General features: G+C 39.4%; 2 protein-coding genes across 13 annotated transcripts in view; one reads left to right on the top strand and one right to left on the bottom strand.

The window, feature by feature from the left end:
* Positions 1-7,806, top strand: part of LOC132907678 (transient receptor potential-gamma protein) — a 102,617-nt gene extending 94,811 nt beyond the window's left edge. For 7 of the 9 annotated variants that reach the window (XM_060961013.1, XM_060961012.1, XM_060961009.1 and 4 more), the window contains 8 exons: positions 634-767; positions 857-986; positions 1,536-1,731; positions 1,805-1,999; positions 2,119-2,344; positions 3,415-3,789; positions 4,024-4,491; positions 5,035-7,806. In XM_060961013.1, coding sequence (XP_060816996.1) covers positions 634-767; positions 857-986; positions 1,536-1,731; positions 1,805-1,999; positions 2,119-2,344; positions 3,415-3,789; positions 4,024-4,491; positions 5,035-5,198 — 1,888 coding nt within the window. In that variant the 3' untranslated portion in view covers positions 5,199-7,806. The remainder of the gene's footprint in view (positions 1-633; positions 768-856; positions 987-1,535; positions 1,732-1,804; positions 2,000-2,118; positions 2,345-3,414; positions 3,790-4,023; positions 4,492-5,034) is intronic. The other 2 variants (XM_060961008.1, XM_060961005.1) reach the window with 1 other exon arrangement.
* Positions 7,775-17,737, bottom strand: LOC132907684 (spondin-1). 4 transcript variants are annotated; one of them, XM_060961023.1, is made up of 12 exons: positions 17,518-17,737; positions 13,761-13,949; positions 12,913-13,097; positions 12,486-12,677; positions 11,496-11,785; positions 10,344-10,747; positions 9,717-9,888; positions 9,305-9,554; positions 8,995-9,178; positions 8,431-8,594; positions 8,201-8,365; positions 7,775-8,092 (listed from the first exon to the last, which is right to left on the bottom strand). In XM_060961023.1, the coding sequence occupies exons 1-12, from the start codon at positions 17,534-17,536 to the stop codon at positions 8,012-8,014; spliced, it is 2,295 nt and encodes a 764-aa protein (XP_060817006.1). In that variant the 5' UTR covers positions 17,537-17,737; the 3' UTR covers positions 7,775-8,011. The 4 variants fall into 4 exon arrangements, with proteins under 4 accessions (XP_060817006.1, XP_060817009.1, XP_060817007.1 ...); XM_060961026.1 differs by lacking the exon at positions 17,518-17,737 and adding an exon at positions 17,196-17,215; XM_060961024.1 differs by lacking the exon at positions 17,518-17,737 and adding an exon at positions 16,969-17,145.
* Positions 17,738-17,904: the final 167 nt, after the last annotated feature.

Below are 17,904 nucleotides of genomic sequence, written 5' to 3'. Positions count from 1 at the left end.
AGCCATTCGATGCACAACAAGACGCAGCATTTTGCAGAGACACATAACAAATAATTTTCTCCAAACCTTATCAAACATACGATATATAGAATAAAATAAGTTAAATCGATTGCCAAACACGCTACGAATTCTTCAAGCAACCCAATACCTACTAGCTGACACTGACTCAAAGTACTTGAGCACAAATCATAGAAAATTTTTATAAATACATCAATTTTGTTGTACAAAACTTTCTAAAATATATCATGAACACTGGTAACCAGGCACGACTGTCATAATTATATTGCTGAAATTTTCTGAGCCATTGTTCATGTTCAATAGAAACTAAATATGTAAGTCCTCAAAATAGCAAGTATTTTCGTTAACTTTAGAATGTTCTATTCCGAACAATCGCATTATTTGAAATGTCACTTGGCGCTAGCAACTTTCTAACGCATAAAATTTCACGGTTACGCATCAAAAAGGTAATTGAGAAGTACCCTAGTACGCTTTGGAGAGTTCTTTGCACGATATCTCGTGAAATCCCGAGAAATGTAATTAGGCAGCACTCTTTCAGCATAAATTTCAATTTCACGCTCTTCAGCCGCACATACGATCAAACGCAACGCGACTGGTCTATCGATCTACTTGCAGCTCTCTGAAACTCGTCTACATTTTCTCCGTAAATCCTCACCTCGGTCCACTGCAAGTCTCCCTGTCTAGGATGGTGATGGACATCATGAAGTTCTTCTTCCTCTATGTGCTGGTGCTATTCGCCTTTTCCTGCGGTAAATCTCCATGTCAATTCCACGGGTCGATCCGTATAAAAACCATGACTGAAATAACTCTCACGAAACGACGTTATTCGTTAACTCAGGTCTGAACCAGCTGCTATGGTACTACGCGGATATGGAGAAGAAACGGTGCCCGACCGCGATGGCTTATTCTGGTAACACCAACGTCACGACTGATTCGAACGCTTGCATCGTTTGGCGTAGATTTGCAAAGTGCGTGCTACTTTTTGATATAGTAACTTTTAAATGAAGATTATAAATCTTGTTAAGGATAAAAGTATTAAGAAAATATGTTGAGTACAATCTGATTGATCTTCCGATTTTGATGTTATTTTACGTTTGTTAGTTTTATATAACATAATCGAAAGGAGGAACAATCTGTCCGATTCAAAAATATAAAATCTTCGATAATAAATGCAATTTTGTGAAAGAAAAGAAAACTAACCGCAATATCTTCTAAGTAGCAATGAGCAATACTTTCGAAATCGACATTTTTGATGTAAATATTTTTCAAGAGAACCGCGTAAGCAAATTTAATGAAAAATCAATTTCTGTGATATAAGATTGATCGACAAGATAATGTATTATACAGAAAATAAAGAATGTCGTGTCCATCTACAAATTTCTTAACGAGATGATAAAGTAAAAAACGTGAAAAATTATATTATACCTCACATTTGGGACTTAATTTTGCGACTTAAGAAAAATTAAATTAATTAAAGCTAAAAAATCACTGGGACATGATCGGTATTCTTTCGTCAGTTTGTTCGAAACCGCGCAAACGCTATTCTGGGCCGTGTTCGGACTGGTCGACCTCGAGAGCTTCGAACTGGATGGCATTAAAGCGTTCACCAGGTTCTGGGGCATGCTGATGTTCGGCACGTACTCGGTGATCAACATCGTCGTACTATTGAATCTATTAATCGCCATGATGAACCATTCCTATCAGTTGATCTCTGTGAGTTAATCTTTATCTGTTTGATCGTCGTCGTGACATAAATAGAGGACATTTCCTTTGTCATTGGAATCAGGAACGTGCCGATATCGAATGGAAGTTCGCCAGGAGCAAACTCTGGATCAGCTATTTCGAGGAGGGTGGCACGGCTCCACCACCGTTTAACATCATCCCGACTCCGAAGAGCGTTTGGTACATGGGCCAGTGGTTGTATCGGAAGCTGTGTGGCCATAGCAGAGCTGCCAAGAAGGAGCACATGAGAACGATCAGAGTGAGATTAATTCGAATTATCTCTAAATCAAAGCATTGCTAATTTCATCACCGGATTTTCGATGGAACGTAGGATGATCACGAACATTTGATAATTTGATAATCTTGTTTGTCTAATAGAGAAAAGTTAAGCAAGCATCGGAAAGAGACTTTAGATATCAAAGCATTATGAGGAATTTGGTAAGAAGGTATGTGACGGTGGAGCAAAGGAAAGCGGAGAGCGAGGGTGTGACGGAAGACGACGTGAACGAGATTAAACAAGATATCAGCGCTCTGAGATGCGAATTGATCGAGATTTTAAAGAATTCCGGCATGAACACGTCCACAGCCAGTGGCGCTGGAACTGGTGAGCTCAGTTGCACGATTGAAACAATATCATAACTTTATAGACACTAATTGTGTATTTCGGTTTCGTGTGATAGTCTTGTAGAATTTATAATATTTCATGATATCCTACGATATTCTGTAATATCCTACAGAGTGTTACGATATATGTCTATGATGAAGGATACTTATAAAGTCGTTTTTAGACGCTAAAATAATAGTTAAACTGTTGTTTGAGGTTTATTCTTTATGTTATAAACAATTTCGTTTTACGCCAGAAATAGGACTGGCATCGATGAATCAGCTGACGCATCTTTCTTTCTGTCTCAGTTACACCATCAAGCGAAACACGAGTTTCTCACTTTGAAGCAAACGAACGAAATGAAATATAACACGCGAAATTCTACTTTGATTTATTGGATCCTAGAGTTATGAAGTGTGAGCGTGATAGAGAAAAACTGTTTATATCATACGTATTTTTACACATATCTTTAGCGTAAATTAAAATTATTTATATCTTAGAAGATATGCCTTAAATAACAATTTCGTGCACGAATCTTTCTCATCGTTTTGCTGTCTAGAATCGACCCTCAAATAAATATCCTCCACATATTTTGTAACGCTCTGTATAATATCCTTTGTTTTCATAGAATTCTCCGTTTCTAACTTATGTTTCCTATGCACGATCCCTTGGAGTTATGTTCGTAAAGCGTATCAAGTTGGTGGAAGCCTTATATCGTGACACGACTACGACATTAAGAAGGGGTTTGCTAGCTTCATCCTTCCTAAATGAAAGTTTCGAAGTTCGTTACTGGAACGCTATTAATCATTCGGTGAACCCTGGCAGTATAATTAATGCAATCAAGGATCGTCTGGCGCGAATATTGTTTCGCAGTTGGTTGGTTCGATTTAATGTGTAACGCGAATACTTGCCAAAATCCAAGTTACGAACAGACGCTTATCGCGTTGATGTCGTTGACGAATAAACGTGATTAATCTGTAACACAGACACGCACAGGCATTTGCCAAGACCCTTTCAGTTTTTCGGTAGCTGCTTCAGAGTAGTCTTTGGTTTTTCTCTCTGCCCCATAGACGGTAGCCTTAAAGAGCTGTCCATAGGTGCGGGGGGTAAGAAGAATCGTCAGAAGGAGCGGCGTCTAATGAAGGGATTCAATATCGCCCCTCAACCCAGTGGAAGTGGCAGTCTACCGCCGGTTGACGAATTTACAGCGTCGCTGCAACAAGTGCAACAGGAGAACTCCCATGAGATATTTGGTTCGACCTTGAGCGGGATATTTGGACCAGGCAACACACCGAAGAAGAGTCCACATCACACCAGTACTAACAGCGTTCCGGGACTCGGTACGAGCAGACAGAGTCGCAGAATTAGGGGAAGTTCCAAGAAGAAAAGGTGGGAAAACCTTATCGAGGCAGCTAAAGTTCGAGGCAGAGTCTCCAGGCTAATTGGTAAGTTACGCGATAAACTGTATATTTTTAACCGTAAAAATAATTATGACAAAATTTCACTTGGTCGGTTCATGATTGTACACGGTTAAATTTTTTAATTAAACTGTCGTTGTACCCATGTCTATATATTTATGAGAAATTTAGTACTTCTTGTTGTATTTAGGGAGTATTACGAATCTCGATTTAGGGTATGTTTCCATAGTTTGCGAAAAGCGACTCTTTTTGATTTCTCAGGTAGATCTCGTTCAGAGGATTCCGTGTACTCGCCTGCTTCTGAAGATGGCGGTTCAAGATCGGAAGGATCGACGGACTCAAAATCATCATTGGAGACCCCTGGACCCGAAGTCCAGGCCACGCACCATTCCCATCACGCGCATCATTCGCATCATCACGAAGGACATCACATGTTCGCTCATGGTCTAGGCGCGCTGGTGGCACTCCGAAAGAAACGAAAGAACTTCTCAGACTCTAGGACGACTTCGGGAATGAGGAGCGGCAGCGGTACGAATCCGGTGTACCCGATCACCTCGGTTCTCGTTTCGAAAGTATCGAAGAAACAACAACTACAGAGAGCCAGCAGCGTACCAGCTAGAGGACCGGAATTGGGCCAACAGCCGATTCCACCGAGGAGACACGAAGGCACGCAAAGTCAACAGCCTAGTATCGACACACCTGAAGGTGTCAACGCTAACGAGCAACCTGGTGAGTCCCTGTCGTAGTTTTAACGTTTAACATCGTTTAATCCTCGTCTGATGGTGGCTGGATCGCTGTAGTCTTTTTTCAAAAATCTGTGACTTTGAAAAGTATCGAAAATTGGCATTGAATGTCTTTTCACTTTTGTCCAACGCTGCGTCATTATCGTATATTATTTTATGGAAAAGTAAATCTACGGAATATTTTTAAAAGATTCTAATCGAGGAGAGAGAATTTTTATCTCTACGATGTACCTAACTGTACTTTGCAAAGAAAGTTACATACAATTCTTTATCTTAGATGGTAACAAACATGAAATATCTTTATCTATTACGATCGACGAGGGTTAAGTAACCTTGAGTCACTCTGTTTACTTCGATGCTTTGACTTCCAATGATCTTCAAATGGAACAAAGTCGAAACAATTCAGATTTTTACGTATATCTGGTAAGCTATCAAAACGATAAGACGATGCTAGAGTATATTTGCACAGACACGAGCATAAGTGAATTCTAGCAACAGCTAGGAGATGTTGTTTGTTTGTGTTGCGAAGTGGTTCCGGCTGCTCCGCTGACACCATCAACGACGGAGGAGAGCGTGGTCGCGAGCAGTTCTCTCCCAGCGACCATGAAAAGGAACGGATCAGCGACGCAGCTACAGCGGCTTCCGGGTATCGAGCCGATATCCGGTCACGATGTATCCGGAGGATGGCTCTGAGAAGATTCAACGATCGCTCCGCAGCAACGTATCACGTACCGGAATCGATATTTGCGCGTAGACGAGTTACATTTCCACTGACCAGCAAAGGCTGGAACGACGACATCGATCGCGAAGGAGGATCGCGTAAGATCGCGTGGTCGTCGGCACACGCACAATGATGCCTTTTTGGCGACGACGCATTTCGCCGAGACAAAAAAACTATATAGATTATATGTACATGTATTATTTAATAAGCGACGTCGCCCGTGAATCTCGAGCAACGCCAACTCGTCGACCCATCACGGCCCCCTTTACTTCGATGTTTCGTGGGAGAAGAAGAGAATGGGAGAGAGCCTAACTATAACTTTAATACGAGCGTCTTTCACCTAACGCGCCAACTTTCTCGTTTCCGGGGAAGAAGATTAACTTTCGCGGCGCTTTATGTCGCTCTGAGAAACAAAGTTTCTGAACACGTTACAGACCGAAAACGCGCGGCGCTTATCCCTCAAAGAAAAAACGTTTCCCCGAAAAAAAACATCGCGAAGATTTTCATTAAAATTATCCAAGTTTCCTCGCGTCGATCACATCGACCTATATCGCGTTCCTAATGATCATACCGATGTAACTTATCATTTTCACGTGCTCACGCCATCGGAGTTAATCTCATCGTCGCCCGTGCGTAAACATTATCACCGATGATTTTATACCGTGAGAACGACGATCGGAACAGATGATACTTCCACGGAGACGATTTCAATCCGTTCCGTATCGTCTAACGACCTACTATTACTATACTGTTATTACTATTGCTACTACTGCCAGAACGGAAGGGGCAAGTGGGTCGACGATAACTAACCTAGTCAGCACTAGTCGGACGATCTCATACGAAAGAAGAGGATTGCGACGATCGGTAGTTGCGTTAACCTTTTACTGACGATTATAATTAACTCGAAAAAACTGGAAAAATCGTTATCGTCGTTCGCGTTAATGGACTGGCGAACATGTCGAATTTATGCATGCCGCTTCAGGAAGCTGGTCTGCTGAAGATCGGTGCTCTTTTACAATCTTCTCCCATTTTTTAATTCAACTAGTCATCTATTACTGCTTTATTTTATTACTCAATGAATTCTAGTCAATGATCCGTACTCAAACGTATAGCGTATTTTTTTTCTTTTTTTTTTATCTTACTATTTTATTCTGACGAAGAAGCGATTATCATAAGGGAAAGGAAGGAAGTGATCGAAATTTAGGATACGTTTCTCCCGTTCGATATTCGTTTCCGGAATTCCTAACAACTATTGTAGAATCTGCTGACAGCGATAAAACGAACGGCAGAATTGCACGAATCGAAAAACTTCGAACACGACGATTTCTTTTCTTCTCACTGACAAAAGGGAAGCGTATCCTAGCAAGGACGATTTGCTGCGTCCGCGGTAATCCTTTTTCCTTTATTAGCGGTTTACGAAGCAGGGAGGACGAGATAAATGTGTCACGACCAAAACAGAACGAGTCGTAGCGTAGTCGAGTAGAGGCCTAAAACAGATTAAGATCCGTACTACTTCCTAGATATTACGTGTACGTATGATAATAACTGTAATTAATGTGAACCCGGTGTCAGGAACGCGGAAGAGAATCTCGTTATCCAAAGGATCCACTCGAATTTCCATCGTCTTCGTATCCTATTTGAGTTCGCGAGCCTGACAGACCGTACGTAATTACTATACCGCCTACGTGTATTATTTATGAGATTATTATTGTAAATGTAAAGTTAGATGTCCACTTGGCAAACGTCGTAGTGAGTGTTATCTTGTGAAGCGGTTATCATTGTAAAGAAACAAACAAAAAAAAAAAAAAAAAAAAAGAAAAGAAAGAAGGAGAAAAATAGAAACGCGAAACAAGGTGAGAAAGAAGCATACAGTGGAACGAGAGTACACGCAAAACGGAACCAACGTTTTATTAACGACCTAAGCCGGTTGAAACAATAGATCGTAACTCGAAGACGAATCATAGAATTTAGCGGAATTTTTTAACGATCGAAATTAATATCGTTTCCGATAGCACAGCATTCATCATCAGAAGTCAGATATTTTATAGAGAATACGCGATCTGTTAGATCGGGGGCAAGAGTGCAGAAGTATAGGAGACCTCGAGATTAGCCATTTCGCAGCGTTATCGTTTCGTAAATATTTGTTGAAGCTTGATTAAAAATATTTACAAAAATTATAACAGTTTCGTAAAGATATACGAGTTTCTATAACTGTCAGGGTACGATTCGAATTATTGTATATCGATGTTGAAGAAAAAGAAAGATATGTTTAACAGATAAACGATTATTATCGAAACTAATTGAAATTAATATTGAAAAAAGCTTCTATGCTTGTTTTTGCGACATGGCCTGCTCTAGACGCGCATGAGTTTACCATCGAACGTATAAAATTTTTTCGGTTGCGAAAGTTTCGTTTGGCGCTGTTTGTTAAACGAAAAGAGAAACATATTTGAACGCAATACGGGAGGTCCATTTTTCGATTACGTTCGTTTGCGATCATAGCCCAGCGTATTTCAGTAACTCAAACTGAGAATAGAGAGATCACGAGTGACCATTAATAAAATACCATTTATTCTGATACATCGGTTTCTTTCATACCTGTCATATCATATACAAGCTAATGTTATAATCTGTCACCAGAATTCATAATTTCAGAGCAGAAGGAATACTTCTTTACAGGATTTCTTATATAAAACCGACAACTTTTTTTGCACAAAATCCCAGATGCATACTTCATCTTTTATTCGTCGTCTCAGTTGATTAAAGATCGAATTTCTTCAAAGTGTTACTCGCATGGCGCTAGCTGGCATCTGAATCGCCGCTGAAGCTTCTTGGGACAAGGATTTCCTCCGTTTTGTGGCTCTTGCTGGAAATTCCAAATATCAATTAGTAATTACTAATTACAATACGATGATAATAGTTAGTAATAATAGAAGTAAATATTATCATTTTATTCAAAGTTTATCCGACTTACCAGGATTGTACGATAACTGGTAACACGACCTGTACCACACGTGACGCTACAAGGTGACCAAGGTGACCACCTGCTCACACGACAATCGACAGGTTCTGCGCTAGGTACCAGGCCATTTCTAGCGTCAGCTTCACTTATGGGCTGCCCGCTAAGAATGTCTCGTACCTGGAATCAAACGAAGGTTTCATTTTGTTAAGAATCGTTCACAACAGACTAATAAAAATACTCACAATACGACAGGTATTGTTGCACTCATCAGCAGTCAAGAAGTTGTTCCTGTTACCGCGACAACCTCCATAGCCAAAGGGTACGCACATCAGTTTCTGAGGAACGAACGCCCACCTCTGGAAGTAACCCCTGCAGGGTCCAGGATCAGCTTGTTCCATACAGACCACTGAAACACAATAGTAAACCAATGTAAAATTCCATTCGTCCAACCTGCTCCTATTGAAATGAAATTTTAAATAGAACGCAGTTAACTCTTAATGCATAAATTCCATTAAAAAATATTTGGAATACGAGTCTTGCGAAATTATTCAATCTCTAATTAAAATATCCTATTTAATATCTTTTTCGTTTCTCAATATGTACTGAAATATTTGAAGTTCCCTGTACTTTTTTTACTTTTTAGGTAAAGTTATATTATACAAACTGCGAAATAATTATTAAAATATTCTAAATTAACTTTCAATTTGCTCGGTTATATCAAAATGATAGATAGAACACTTGAATTAAGGGGAGTAAAATACTGCACCCGATTTACACGCCACTTTCGAATTCTTTTAAAGTTTTACCTTTTGCAGTTGCCATGTCGAAAGTACAGTCAGCCTGCTCCAAACACGGACGTTGCTGCAGCAATTCCATTTTAGAGGAGCAATGTTGTTGCTGTGACGGGTCTACCATCAACAGTCTGGTTCTCAATTTTACCCCCTTTCCGCAAGAAGCGCTACACGGAGACCAATCGGACCACTCAGTCACCTGAAACAAATGTTACATCTTACACACGAACTAACCATGATTCAACGTTTGAATTCAGTGCTCAAGACACGCTACAGGAAGCGCTAAAGGGACTAAATCTTTACAACCAGGGCGCCGATAGCATACCTTGCACGTAGGATCGATCTGTTCCTCTGAGCCAGGCGCGCACGCCGCTTCCATACATTTTTCTTTCTCGACAATGGAAACGTGAGGACATCGTTTACGACCCATGCTATTCCGGAATCGTCTTGTTCGCATCTTCAGCCCCGGACCACACGTAGAGGAGCACTCGGACCAGGAACTCCAATCAGTTGTCTCGCAGAAAGGATTATTAAGAACCGGCAGCAAATCAGTATCGTCTGTCTCTTCCTCTCCACTGAAATCGATGAAATAATAAATTTATAAAAGAGACGCGTACAATTTATAATTTAATTGATTAATATCATTGTTCAAAACGACCGAGGAAACGTTTACTAGCAGTAATTTCATTGTTTGTTTAAAGCTTATAGAGTTTCCAATGTGTTTTCCATATACTTACGGGCATTCCGGGGTCGATGAGACACACATTTCCTTTGAAACTAATTGCCTGTTGCACTTGAACATTGTTGCTTTTTCAGGCATTAGATACGACCTAGTACGCATTCTCAGTCCTTTGCCGCAAGTCACCGAGCAGCTTGACCAAGCTGTGTACTCTGTAGTCTGACATTCGGCTGAAAATAATAAGAAAATTACGTTAAACGTTAAAAGGCGTAAGTGAGTATGGTTTGTTAGAAGAGTGACTTGATTAGGAAGAGTAAATTTCAAACGAAATCAATTTCAGTTAGAAAGAAAATTATTAATAACTCGATCATTTAGCGACAAATAAATTTTATTTCTTTTACAATTTAAACAATAATCTTTACTCTTTGAGGCACTTTATTGCTAATAAAGTATATTGCTTATTCTCAGACGAAGGATTAAGACAGTCTCCGAATTCTAGCATTCTTTTTATTAAATAGCATAATTTTGTTAGTTGACATAATAACATTCTCTATATTCTAGAAAATAATTCACATTTAGCGTTAATTGTCAATATTTATAAATTAACAATTTTTCTTAAATATATCACTCTTCTAGCAAAACGACTATACTACAATTAATTAAGAGGACATCGAATGTCGCCTACGTCTAGAAGTATCCTCGGTGTTCTCAGCTACCTCGAGCTGCGTGACTTGTTGCTGAAGAATTTCCTCGTCGCAACCCCGCGGAATAATTTTCTCTCTGTTCAGATACAACCTGGCTAATGGCTGCATGGGCCTTCCAGTTGGGTCGTAAAACGGTGATCTGGGATCTTCAGGGTACAGAGTGGTGATTGGTTTCATCTTCTCGCGCGGCTTTGTTTCAGAATTGGGTGACATGTAGGAGATTCCATTGTCAGTGCCAGCGTCCCACGGGTATAAATCGATTATCTCGCTTTTGGTCCAGGTACAGTCCTTTCTACAGAGATTTAGTTTACTAACACCGACGACCCAATCTGGAGAAGGGCCAAACATGGAAGCTGCAGATATCATGGGATGTAGCCTATCCACTCTAGAATAATGAGAAACAGAAATAAGATTAATTAGAAAATCTTTTTAAACATCAAGGTTTTCATGGCCCACGTTTCTACAGTTATTAATATTTGTATTCAACATGACCGTGTCCAATAAGGATATTATTTCAACGTTTCTCTGGCACTTTAACCACCTTCTTTGTGTCAATTCTGAAATTGTCATACTTTGGTATCTACATAGTTGGATATTCTCTATGAAGAGCACACGGAAGGAAAATAATAAGCGTATTTTTGTTAGCATTTTTATCCTGATGTTACTTGTTTATATTTAATGAGTGCCTATCAATATTATCTTTTAATTCCTTGACCTATATTTAAAACAACCTTTGCCGATGTTCCTCTTTCTACACTAGGCAAAGGAATACTATATAGCATCTTTAATTTCTGTTCAGTATATTTCAACTTCTTAGCAAGATATTCATTATATCACACAATTGCTGTAAATATATTTATAATTATGTCGTAGAGAAATTATGTTTAATTAAACCATAAAATTGTAGAACATTAATAATACTGATTTCAACATATCGTAGGTCAAGAAGTGAAAAAAATTTGGCATGGATCATTTTTGTTACGAGCTCCTCAATTATCCAATTAATTAAATCCAGGAAGGATAACTATTGAAGAAAAGTTTTTCCATTTTTTTCACCTTTCTTTTCACAGAAATTGTTGCAGAACACAAAGGTACCGTGCCAACAATAACAGCCAAAAAATATAAATAATTACTTGAAACTGCTGGTAGTATTGCTGTTTACGTTTGGGTACCACAATCCAGCAGCTTTGATGAGCGTTTTTAATTTATTTCCGGTTTGAGCCCTGAGCTCAGATTCTACTCCTGACGCGGATCCCCACTCAGCTAACTGCCGGAAGCCATCAGTTGCGATGTGGTCCTTACCCCAGAAGGAAAATGTCGGCACGTGAGAAGCGCCGATTAGGTCACTGAAGTGGGTCAACCAAATAGAAAATGGAAAATCTTTTGGATGAGTCACGTTTGACCAGAGTCCTTCCATTGTCAACTGAAACGCGAAGGTAGAAATTGCTGAGAAGCCATATAGCTTTCAAGCCTTTACGAAGTATTCTGCATCGATTTTTACAAAATTGTCTATGGTATAAATACCGACTGACCTCCGTGAGATCGGCGCCAAGTGATTTACAGCACAATTTCTCACGATGACAGTTTAACGTACTATTAAGTTTCTTTCTTTTCTTATCACGTTTAAACGTGTTTACAAGAAGTCCAATTTATCTTTATTACGAGATACGTACTGACTATATCACACACTGTTAACTATCACACAGTATACTGAATGCAATTTTATGAAATTCGATGCTTGACACCTTATGAAACTCTTCTTGCATCGGTCGACTTTAATCTTCGATTAAGCTCTGTTACGGTCCTAAATTTTCTCACTTTTTCAATTCAACAAATAAGCAAACGTTCGATGTCTTTGAACATCAAATTTAAGCTTTCGAATATTAGCTCCAAATTTGAACAAATGAGTCTTGGCAGTCGTCAACATAACGTGTTACTTTAGAATTTGTAACTAGTTGCCGACAACGTTTCAAAGTCTTTGAGTAGATACCGATTGCAAAATTTAAAAAAGGATAAAAAGTTATCCAAAGGACGTAACAGGGTTAAATTCTCGCAAGTACACAAATTAAAACAAAATTTTAGTTTGGAACCGCGTTTGCCAGATATTCGCCCAGCTCACTCACCGAGTATTTTGCCTCGTCGCAGGCGCAGCATTTGTCCACATTGAAGGTCGCGGTCTCGGCTGCTTCCATTTCGCAGAAGGTCTTGGTTAGGCCAGCGTCCTCGGCGTACCATCGCACGCTATTCTCCAGTACCATAGCTGTAAAGATAACGCATCCTGATCCTGACGGCGGTGCCTTCCACATCACTTGGATCTGTGCCAAGGTAACAACGTTTAGACTGTCTTGTTGCGGAAGCTCGTGGACTCTGGCCACGATAACGCGGTGGAATCAAACATCACCGACCGTTGGCCAGTAGCCAACCAGAAATTTATTTGTTATCTATCTCTGTACATTTTCACCAACATAAGGCTAGGTACCAGACGTTTAAAAAAAGGAAGCTAATTCATATGTACGTATAGGTATAAAGGCTGTACAAAGGCTAATTCACCTCCGTTTTCGGATAATCGGAAGCTTCCGAGATGGTGTTGACGCAATCTTCATTGAACGTGGTCAAAGAATCGGAGAACAGTTGAAAGTATCCTACTCGAGCGTTCAGATTATTTGGAGCGTGTTGAGAATTCACCGAGAGCGTGAAACGCGTGAACTGTTGCAGCCTCTCGTGCGTTTGTGATCCTGAAAACGATTCGAACTTTTAGAGAGAAACGTCAAACGTGCGGCGAATTCGTTTGAGAACGACAAACGTTATTCCGGCCACATGGAATATCTATTTGACCGGAAACTTTACTCAAATATTCTTATAGACTTCAAGAACTGTTCGTGAGTTTATTACAAGCAGAGAACGATCGTTCGATCATAAAGAGTTTGCGAACATCTCGTGATCATCTTTCTTGCTGACCACGTGCCTTCCAAGCGGTCATTCATGGCAGATCCACCGCTCAGCTGTTCACACCTTTCGGTGTAAATACTGTAGGATGGACGAGTGGTCCTGAATATTTCAAGATTGGTAAAAGACAGAGTCAGATACGATCGTGGATGACACAACGAACTCGATTCATGGAGATGGACGATCTACGCATTACTATGCAGTTACTACTATAATACGAGGCTACATGCTTCTGTTCAATCTCCAGGCAGCTCGTGTACAACTCATAGAACAGTTCATAAACATTTCTGGTTAGTGTGGACCCAACTCTAGAAGATTATTTACTTTCTGGGGTGTGTAGATGGTTAAACAAGAAAACTTGGTGGTCGAGCAGGTTAAATTATATGGTTGTACGCTGTAAATATCGCGATCTTTGAAAGGGAAGCCAACAAACACGGGGTAAACGTCGTTACCTTGCAAACTGATCGTGTAAACAGCGTTGGGAATATATTTGTCGGCCTTCCCGCTAACGAGTATCCTATAGCCACCGTCGCCCGTGGTCCTCGGAGCGGAAGTTTGTTCCGCGGTCGGTCGCATAGGACATCCGGCCTGTACCGCCATCACCAGACACGTTGTCACGGTCAGGAACAACATCGTGCAGTCTGAAATGATGGATGCGTTTCAGATCGATTGTGTCAAATACAAATTCTCACGCTGGCCAAGTAGTCATGCTGACTCGATAACTTCCGGTATCGGTCATCTGGTAATTGTTGTTCGCATAGAGACTGATGAGGTATATTAATAAAATGTGTTAGTAAAATAGGTAGGTCGTTGAAACTCGTATCGTTTACAACTATATCGAATCTTGTCTAACATGAAATATACAAAATTTGAAGATAGTAACGAGTTAGTTGTCTAAGAATATACCAAATACGCGCGATGAAAAATACACAAAATATTCAAAGTAAAGTGTCCATCGGAATATTAAAAGTGTGAAAGAAATCTGCGTTTTATTTTTGTAACCACACTGATAAAAAAGATCGATTTACATAAACATGCACAAATTGTTTATCACAATAGCACGGTATAGGTGCGTTCTCCAGAACACGTGTCATAACACAATAACAAACAGGTTGGTGCTTTTCTTTTGTATCGACAGGTTACAGAAGCCTTCTATTGAAAACGCAGCAGTCGTTAGAAAACGAACGCACGCTCGGGTAATCACCTGTGCAGATGCTAAACGACAGAGAGATAGAAATAAAGGAATCCCGCATGGAAGATACGCGCGTGTTTAAAATAAGAATTTTAATCACAGTGCCCGCATCATACGATTACGCGATAGTAAACTCAATAACAGTTATAATAAAGCAACGATAAGTATCGCCGCTAAAATGTAAATAAATATGCAAATATCTATGAGCGCTCCCGAGCAATTAGTTTCAAGTTATCACAGATGAACCGTAGCGTTTACGGTAACGGTATCGTTCTGGCGTAATTGTTGTAAGAAGTCCAGACGATAAACGATTTAAAAAAAGAAACGACACGCGTATGCTGGAGAGATCGAAGCGAGCGCAATGAGCGGGCGGCTAATGATCGAGCAGAGGACTAGAGGATCTAAAGATGCATCGGATTACGCGCCAGCGTGTCCGGGAAGTGGGTCGGGAGTTCGAACCGGCTCTCGAGATCACCACTCTCGACATGTAGGTGTAGGTTTCTAGAACGCTGGACTTGCTGTGGATCGCAGAAACAGGGACACCGCGTTCGACGCGCGAAAACCATCGCGTGTCTTCGTTTCGGGGCGAGTTCCACCTTGTGGATTTTAGAACATCGATCTTCAAATACTTTCATTCACAGAGAGGTTGCCAAACGAGTTACAGAATGGAGGAAGAGATCAAGTGTGGAAAGTAAAAGTTGATGAAGAACTAAACGTAAAAATTTTAATGCAAGTACTGGGCAACGAAGAAACTTTCAATGTACACTACGGTTCAAAATTATTTAGATAATTATTGATTTCTGACAAGATTTATCTTCATTATGGATATACGTATAAATTAAAGCGCAATAATTTTATTCTATATAATTATGTCTACAGCGGTTAACGTATGAAATATAACGATAAATATAGGTGCAACGCAAGTCCTAAAATTACTCGTAAAATTCGATTAATTGCGTATCGTGACATTTGCTCAAATTCAAATATCGCCACTGCTAATCAAGCAAAAGCGACGAAATAATTATGAACGGTAGAGTGTATATCATTAAATCAAAGTAGTTGATATTGCAGAGAAAAACAATGCAGCGGTAGTCAGTCTTTAAGCCGAAGTAATTGCCAGTTAGAACGAGTTAGAACAATTTATGCCTGTCCTTGTAAACATCTACGTTAATATTCTTTACTTAAAAAATAAATAGCATTTTTTGAAACTATGAAAACTAAAATCTACGATACTATGGATGATATCAATGCTATAGAGATCCTATAAAAATTTACGTTTAGTCGATCCATACCTTATCGTTCGCTCTTTTTAATCCTTTTTATATCGCAAATTTTTTCTCACCTCCAAAAGCACGATAAAAATTAATAAGAGATTCCAGGATCGCTTTTATCACACGTTACACATTGCCGTACGAACCGTGAAAAGAAAATGATCCGCGCTTAACGGCGACGAACTCTATTCACCACCGCGAGCTCAACGCCCCTGACTGATTTCGCCTCATGACGTGACTCACGACGTCCATGTGCAATTAAAAATAATAATCGTCGTGAAGTCACGTAATATACGTGAAACGGCGATTTTTGGAGCCTCTGGACATTAGTGAAACGATCTTGAACTATTTAATCTACTTGGAACTATTTAGTTATCGAAAACGAAATTGGCGATTACGCAAGCAACTCGTATTTGTAAATTACTTGACTGTCATACCGCAAATATAGCAACCGAAGAAAGATAAGTAACTGATTATGTAACGGTTGTCGTCTGATGCGAATATTAAAAAATTGTATGCAGTAAATGAAAAATGAAAGAACTGTACGAGATACTCGATATCCAAATGTAAATTATCAAATTATCATTGGAACAGGAAGAGAGGAAGTTATATTAATCAACAGTCCTGTGGAATAATACAATTACTTTATGTAAATATGAAAAGAAGAGAACAGTCAAATCTATACAAAACAAGATTTTAGAAAGTGAATTGTATATACGTAAACTTTGTATGGACATAACTAAACAAACGAAACGTAAGCACAGATTTGTTTCATCTATTTAAATGATCTCGAAATCCATTAAAATCGGTCGACCGAATTTTACGTATGTTTAATAATTTCATGCATTTATGGGAAATTTAATGGTGCAAAACGCACAGAATATCGAAAAATATATGTGACACGGAAAATATAGTACTCGTTATAATATTTAATAAGCAAAACAATTGTCTAGCTCAATTATGTTCATTAAAGTATAACTTTGAGTAAATATCTGCAGTCTGATTAGAATATTTTACTTGAAAAATAAGAGGCGTTTCTTGAAATTGTTTATGGAATATTATCAAATCCTTACTTTGCACATTTAACTATCTCGTAAACGCAATTTATTTATCACCGAGACGAACTTCTATATCGATCAACAATCACGTCGAACGATTGAATTATGGGACTAGAAGGATTTCTCTCAGCCAATTTACCCGAGACTCCAGAGAAATTGCGAGCACAATGAAACTAGTCCTTCTGAAACTTGATTACACAGCTTCACGAAAATACGGAACACCGCGTAAGGTTAGGACCGATGAACTCGGTACGTCGAATGAAATTAGAACGATCGAAATGTCGGAACAGAACGAGACGCGACTTCTTTTATGAGGCTCGCCCTTTCACGCGCGCTCGCGATTCCGCTTCGGGGTGTTTCGCTTACGGCAAAATTCGAAGTGGTTTACATTTCACCGAGAGACGATTACTTAACGATGTTCGGATAAAAATCGACGTATATGTAGCGAACGTTTCGTAACGAAGTTGCTCGCAGCTTCCTCGCTCTTCTGCGATCAACGGATTTTCTAATAATTAACAAAACTATGAAAATTAATAATTATAAATGAGAACGAGTGAAAAAGAGATGCTTGGAGTTAATAGAAATCGTTGGAATAAAAAATATCACTTTACGACGAATATCGCTGGAATCAGTGAATTAATTGAACTTGATAGAAATGAAAATAAAAAGAAAGCGTGAAGCAACATACCTGCTATACCGCTGCACATGTTGGTGATTTTCTGACACGATCACGCAATCTTTTTTCAGCGGACGGACAGAAAGAAGCCGAAACTGTAACGCGTACAGCAGAGCAGCCGAGATGTTAAGTAAAACGGGAGAACGATCGGACACGACTAAACGAGATGACGAACCGGACAGCCGGTATCGCGGGCCAGGAAAGTTAGCAGCGACGATTCGAAAAATATCAACTACGGAAGCTCGCCCGCGCGTTCGACTTTTCTGATGTGAATTCTGTGTAAATCAACCATCGCTTTTATTTCTTTTCGTAACTTTTCTTAACTTTTCATTCATTAAAATAATTTCTTACTTTAACTTTCGGTTTGAATATTTTGTAATTAGATAAATGAAAAAGAAT

The sequence above is a fragment of the Bombus pascuorum genome, chromosome 6 (assembly GCF_905332965.1).
Source record: "Bombus pascuorum chromosome 6, iyBomPasc1.1, whole genome shotgun sequence".
In the NCBI taxonomy this organism is placed as follows: Eukaryota; Metazoa; Arthropoda; class Insecta; order Hymenoptera; family Apidae; genus Bombus; species Bombus pascuorum.
Note: the sequence above shows the minus strand (reverse complement) of the source record. Positions and strands in the feature narration are given on the sequence as shown.

Coding starts and splice junctions, on each gene's coding strand:
- LOC132907684 (XM_060961023.1), bottom strand. Junction 10,748..11,495: donor AATACTACCAGCAGTTTCAA/GTAATTATTTAT, acceptor TCATTATTCTAG/AGTGGATAGGCTACATCCCA. Junction 8,093..8,200: donor CCAGTTATCGTACAATCCTG/GTAAGTCGGATA, acceptor TGGAATTTCCAG/CAAGAGCCACAAAACGGAGG.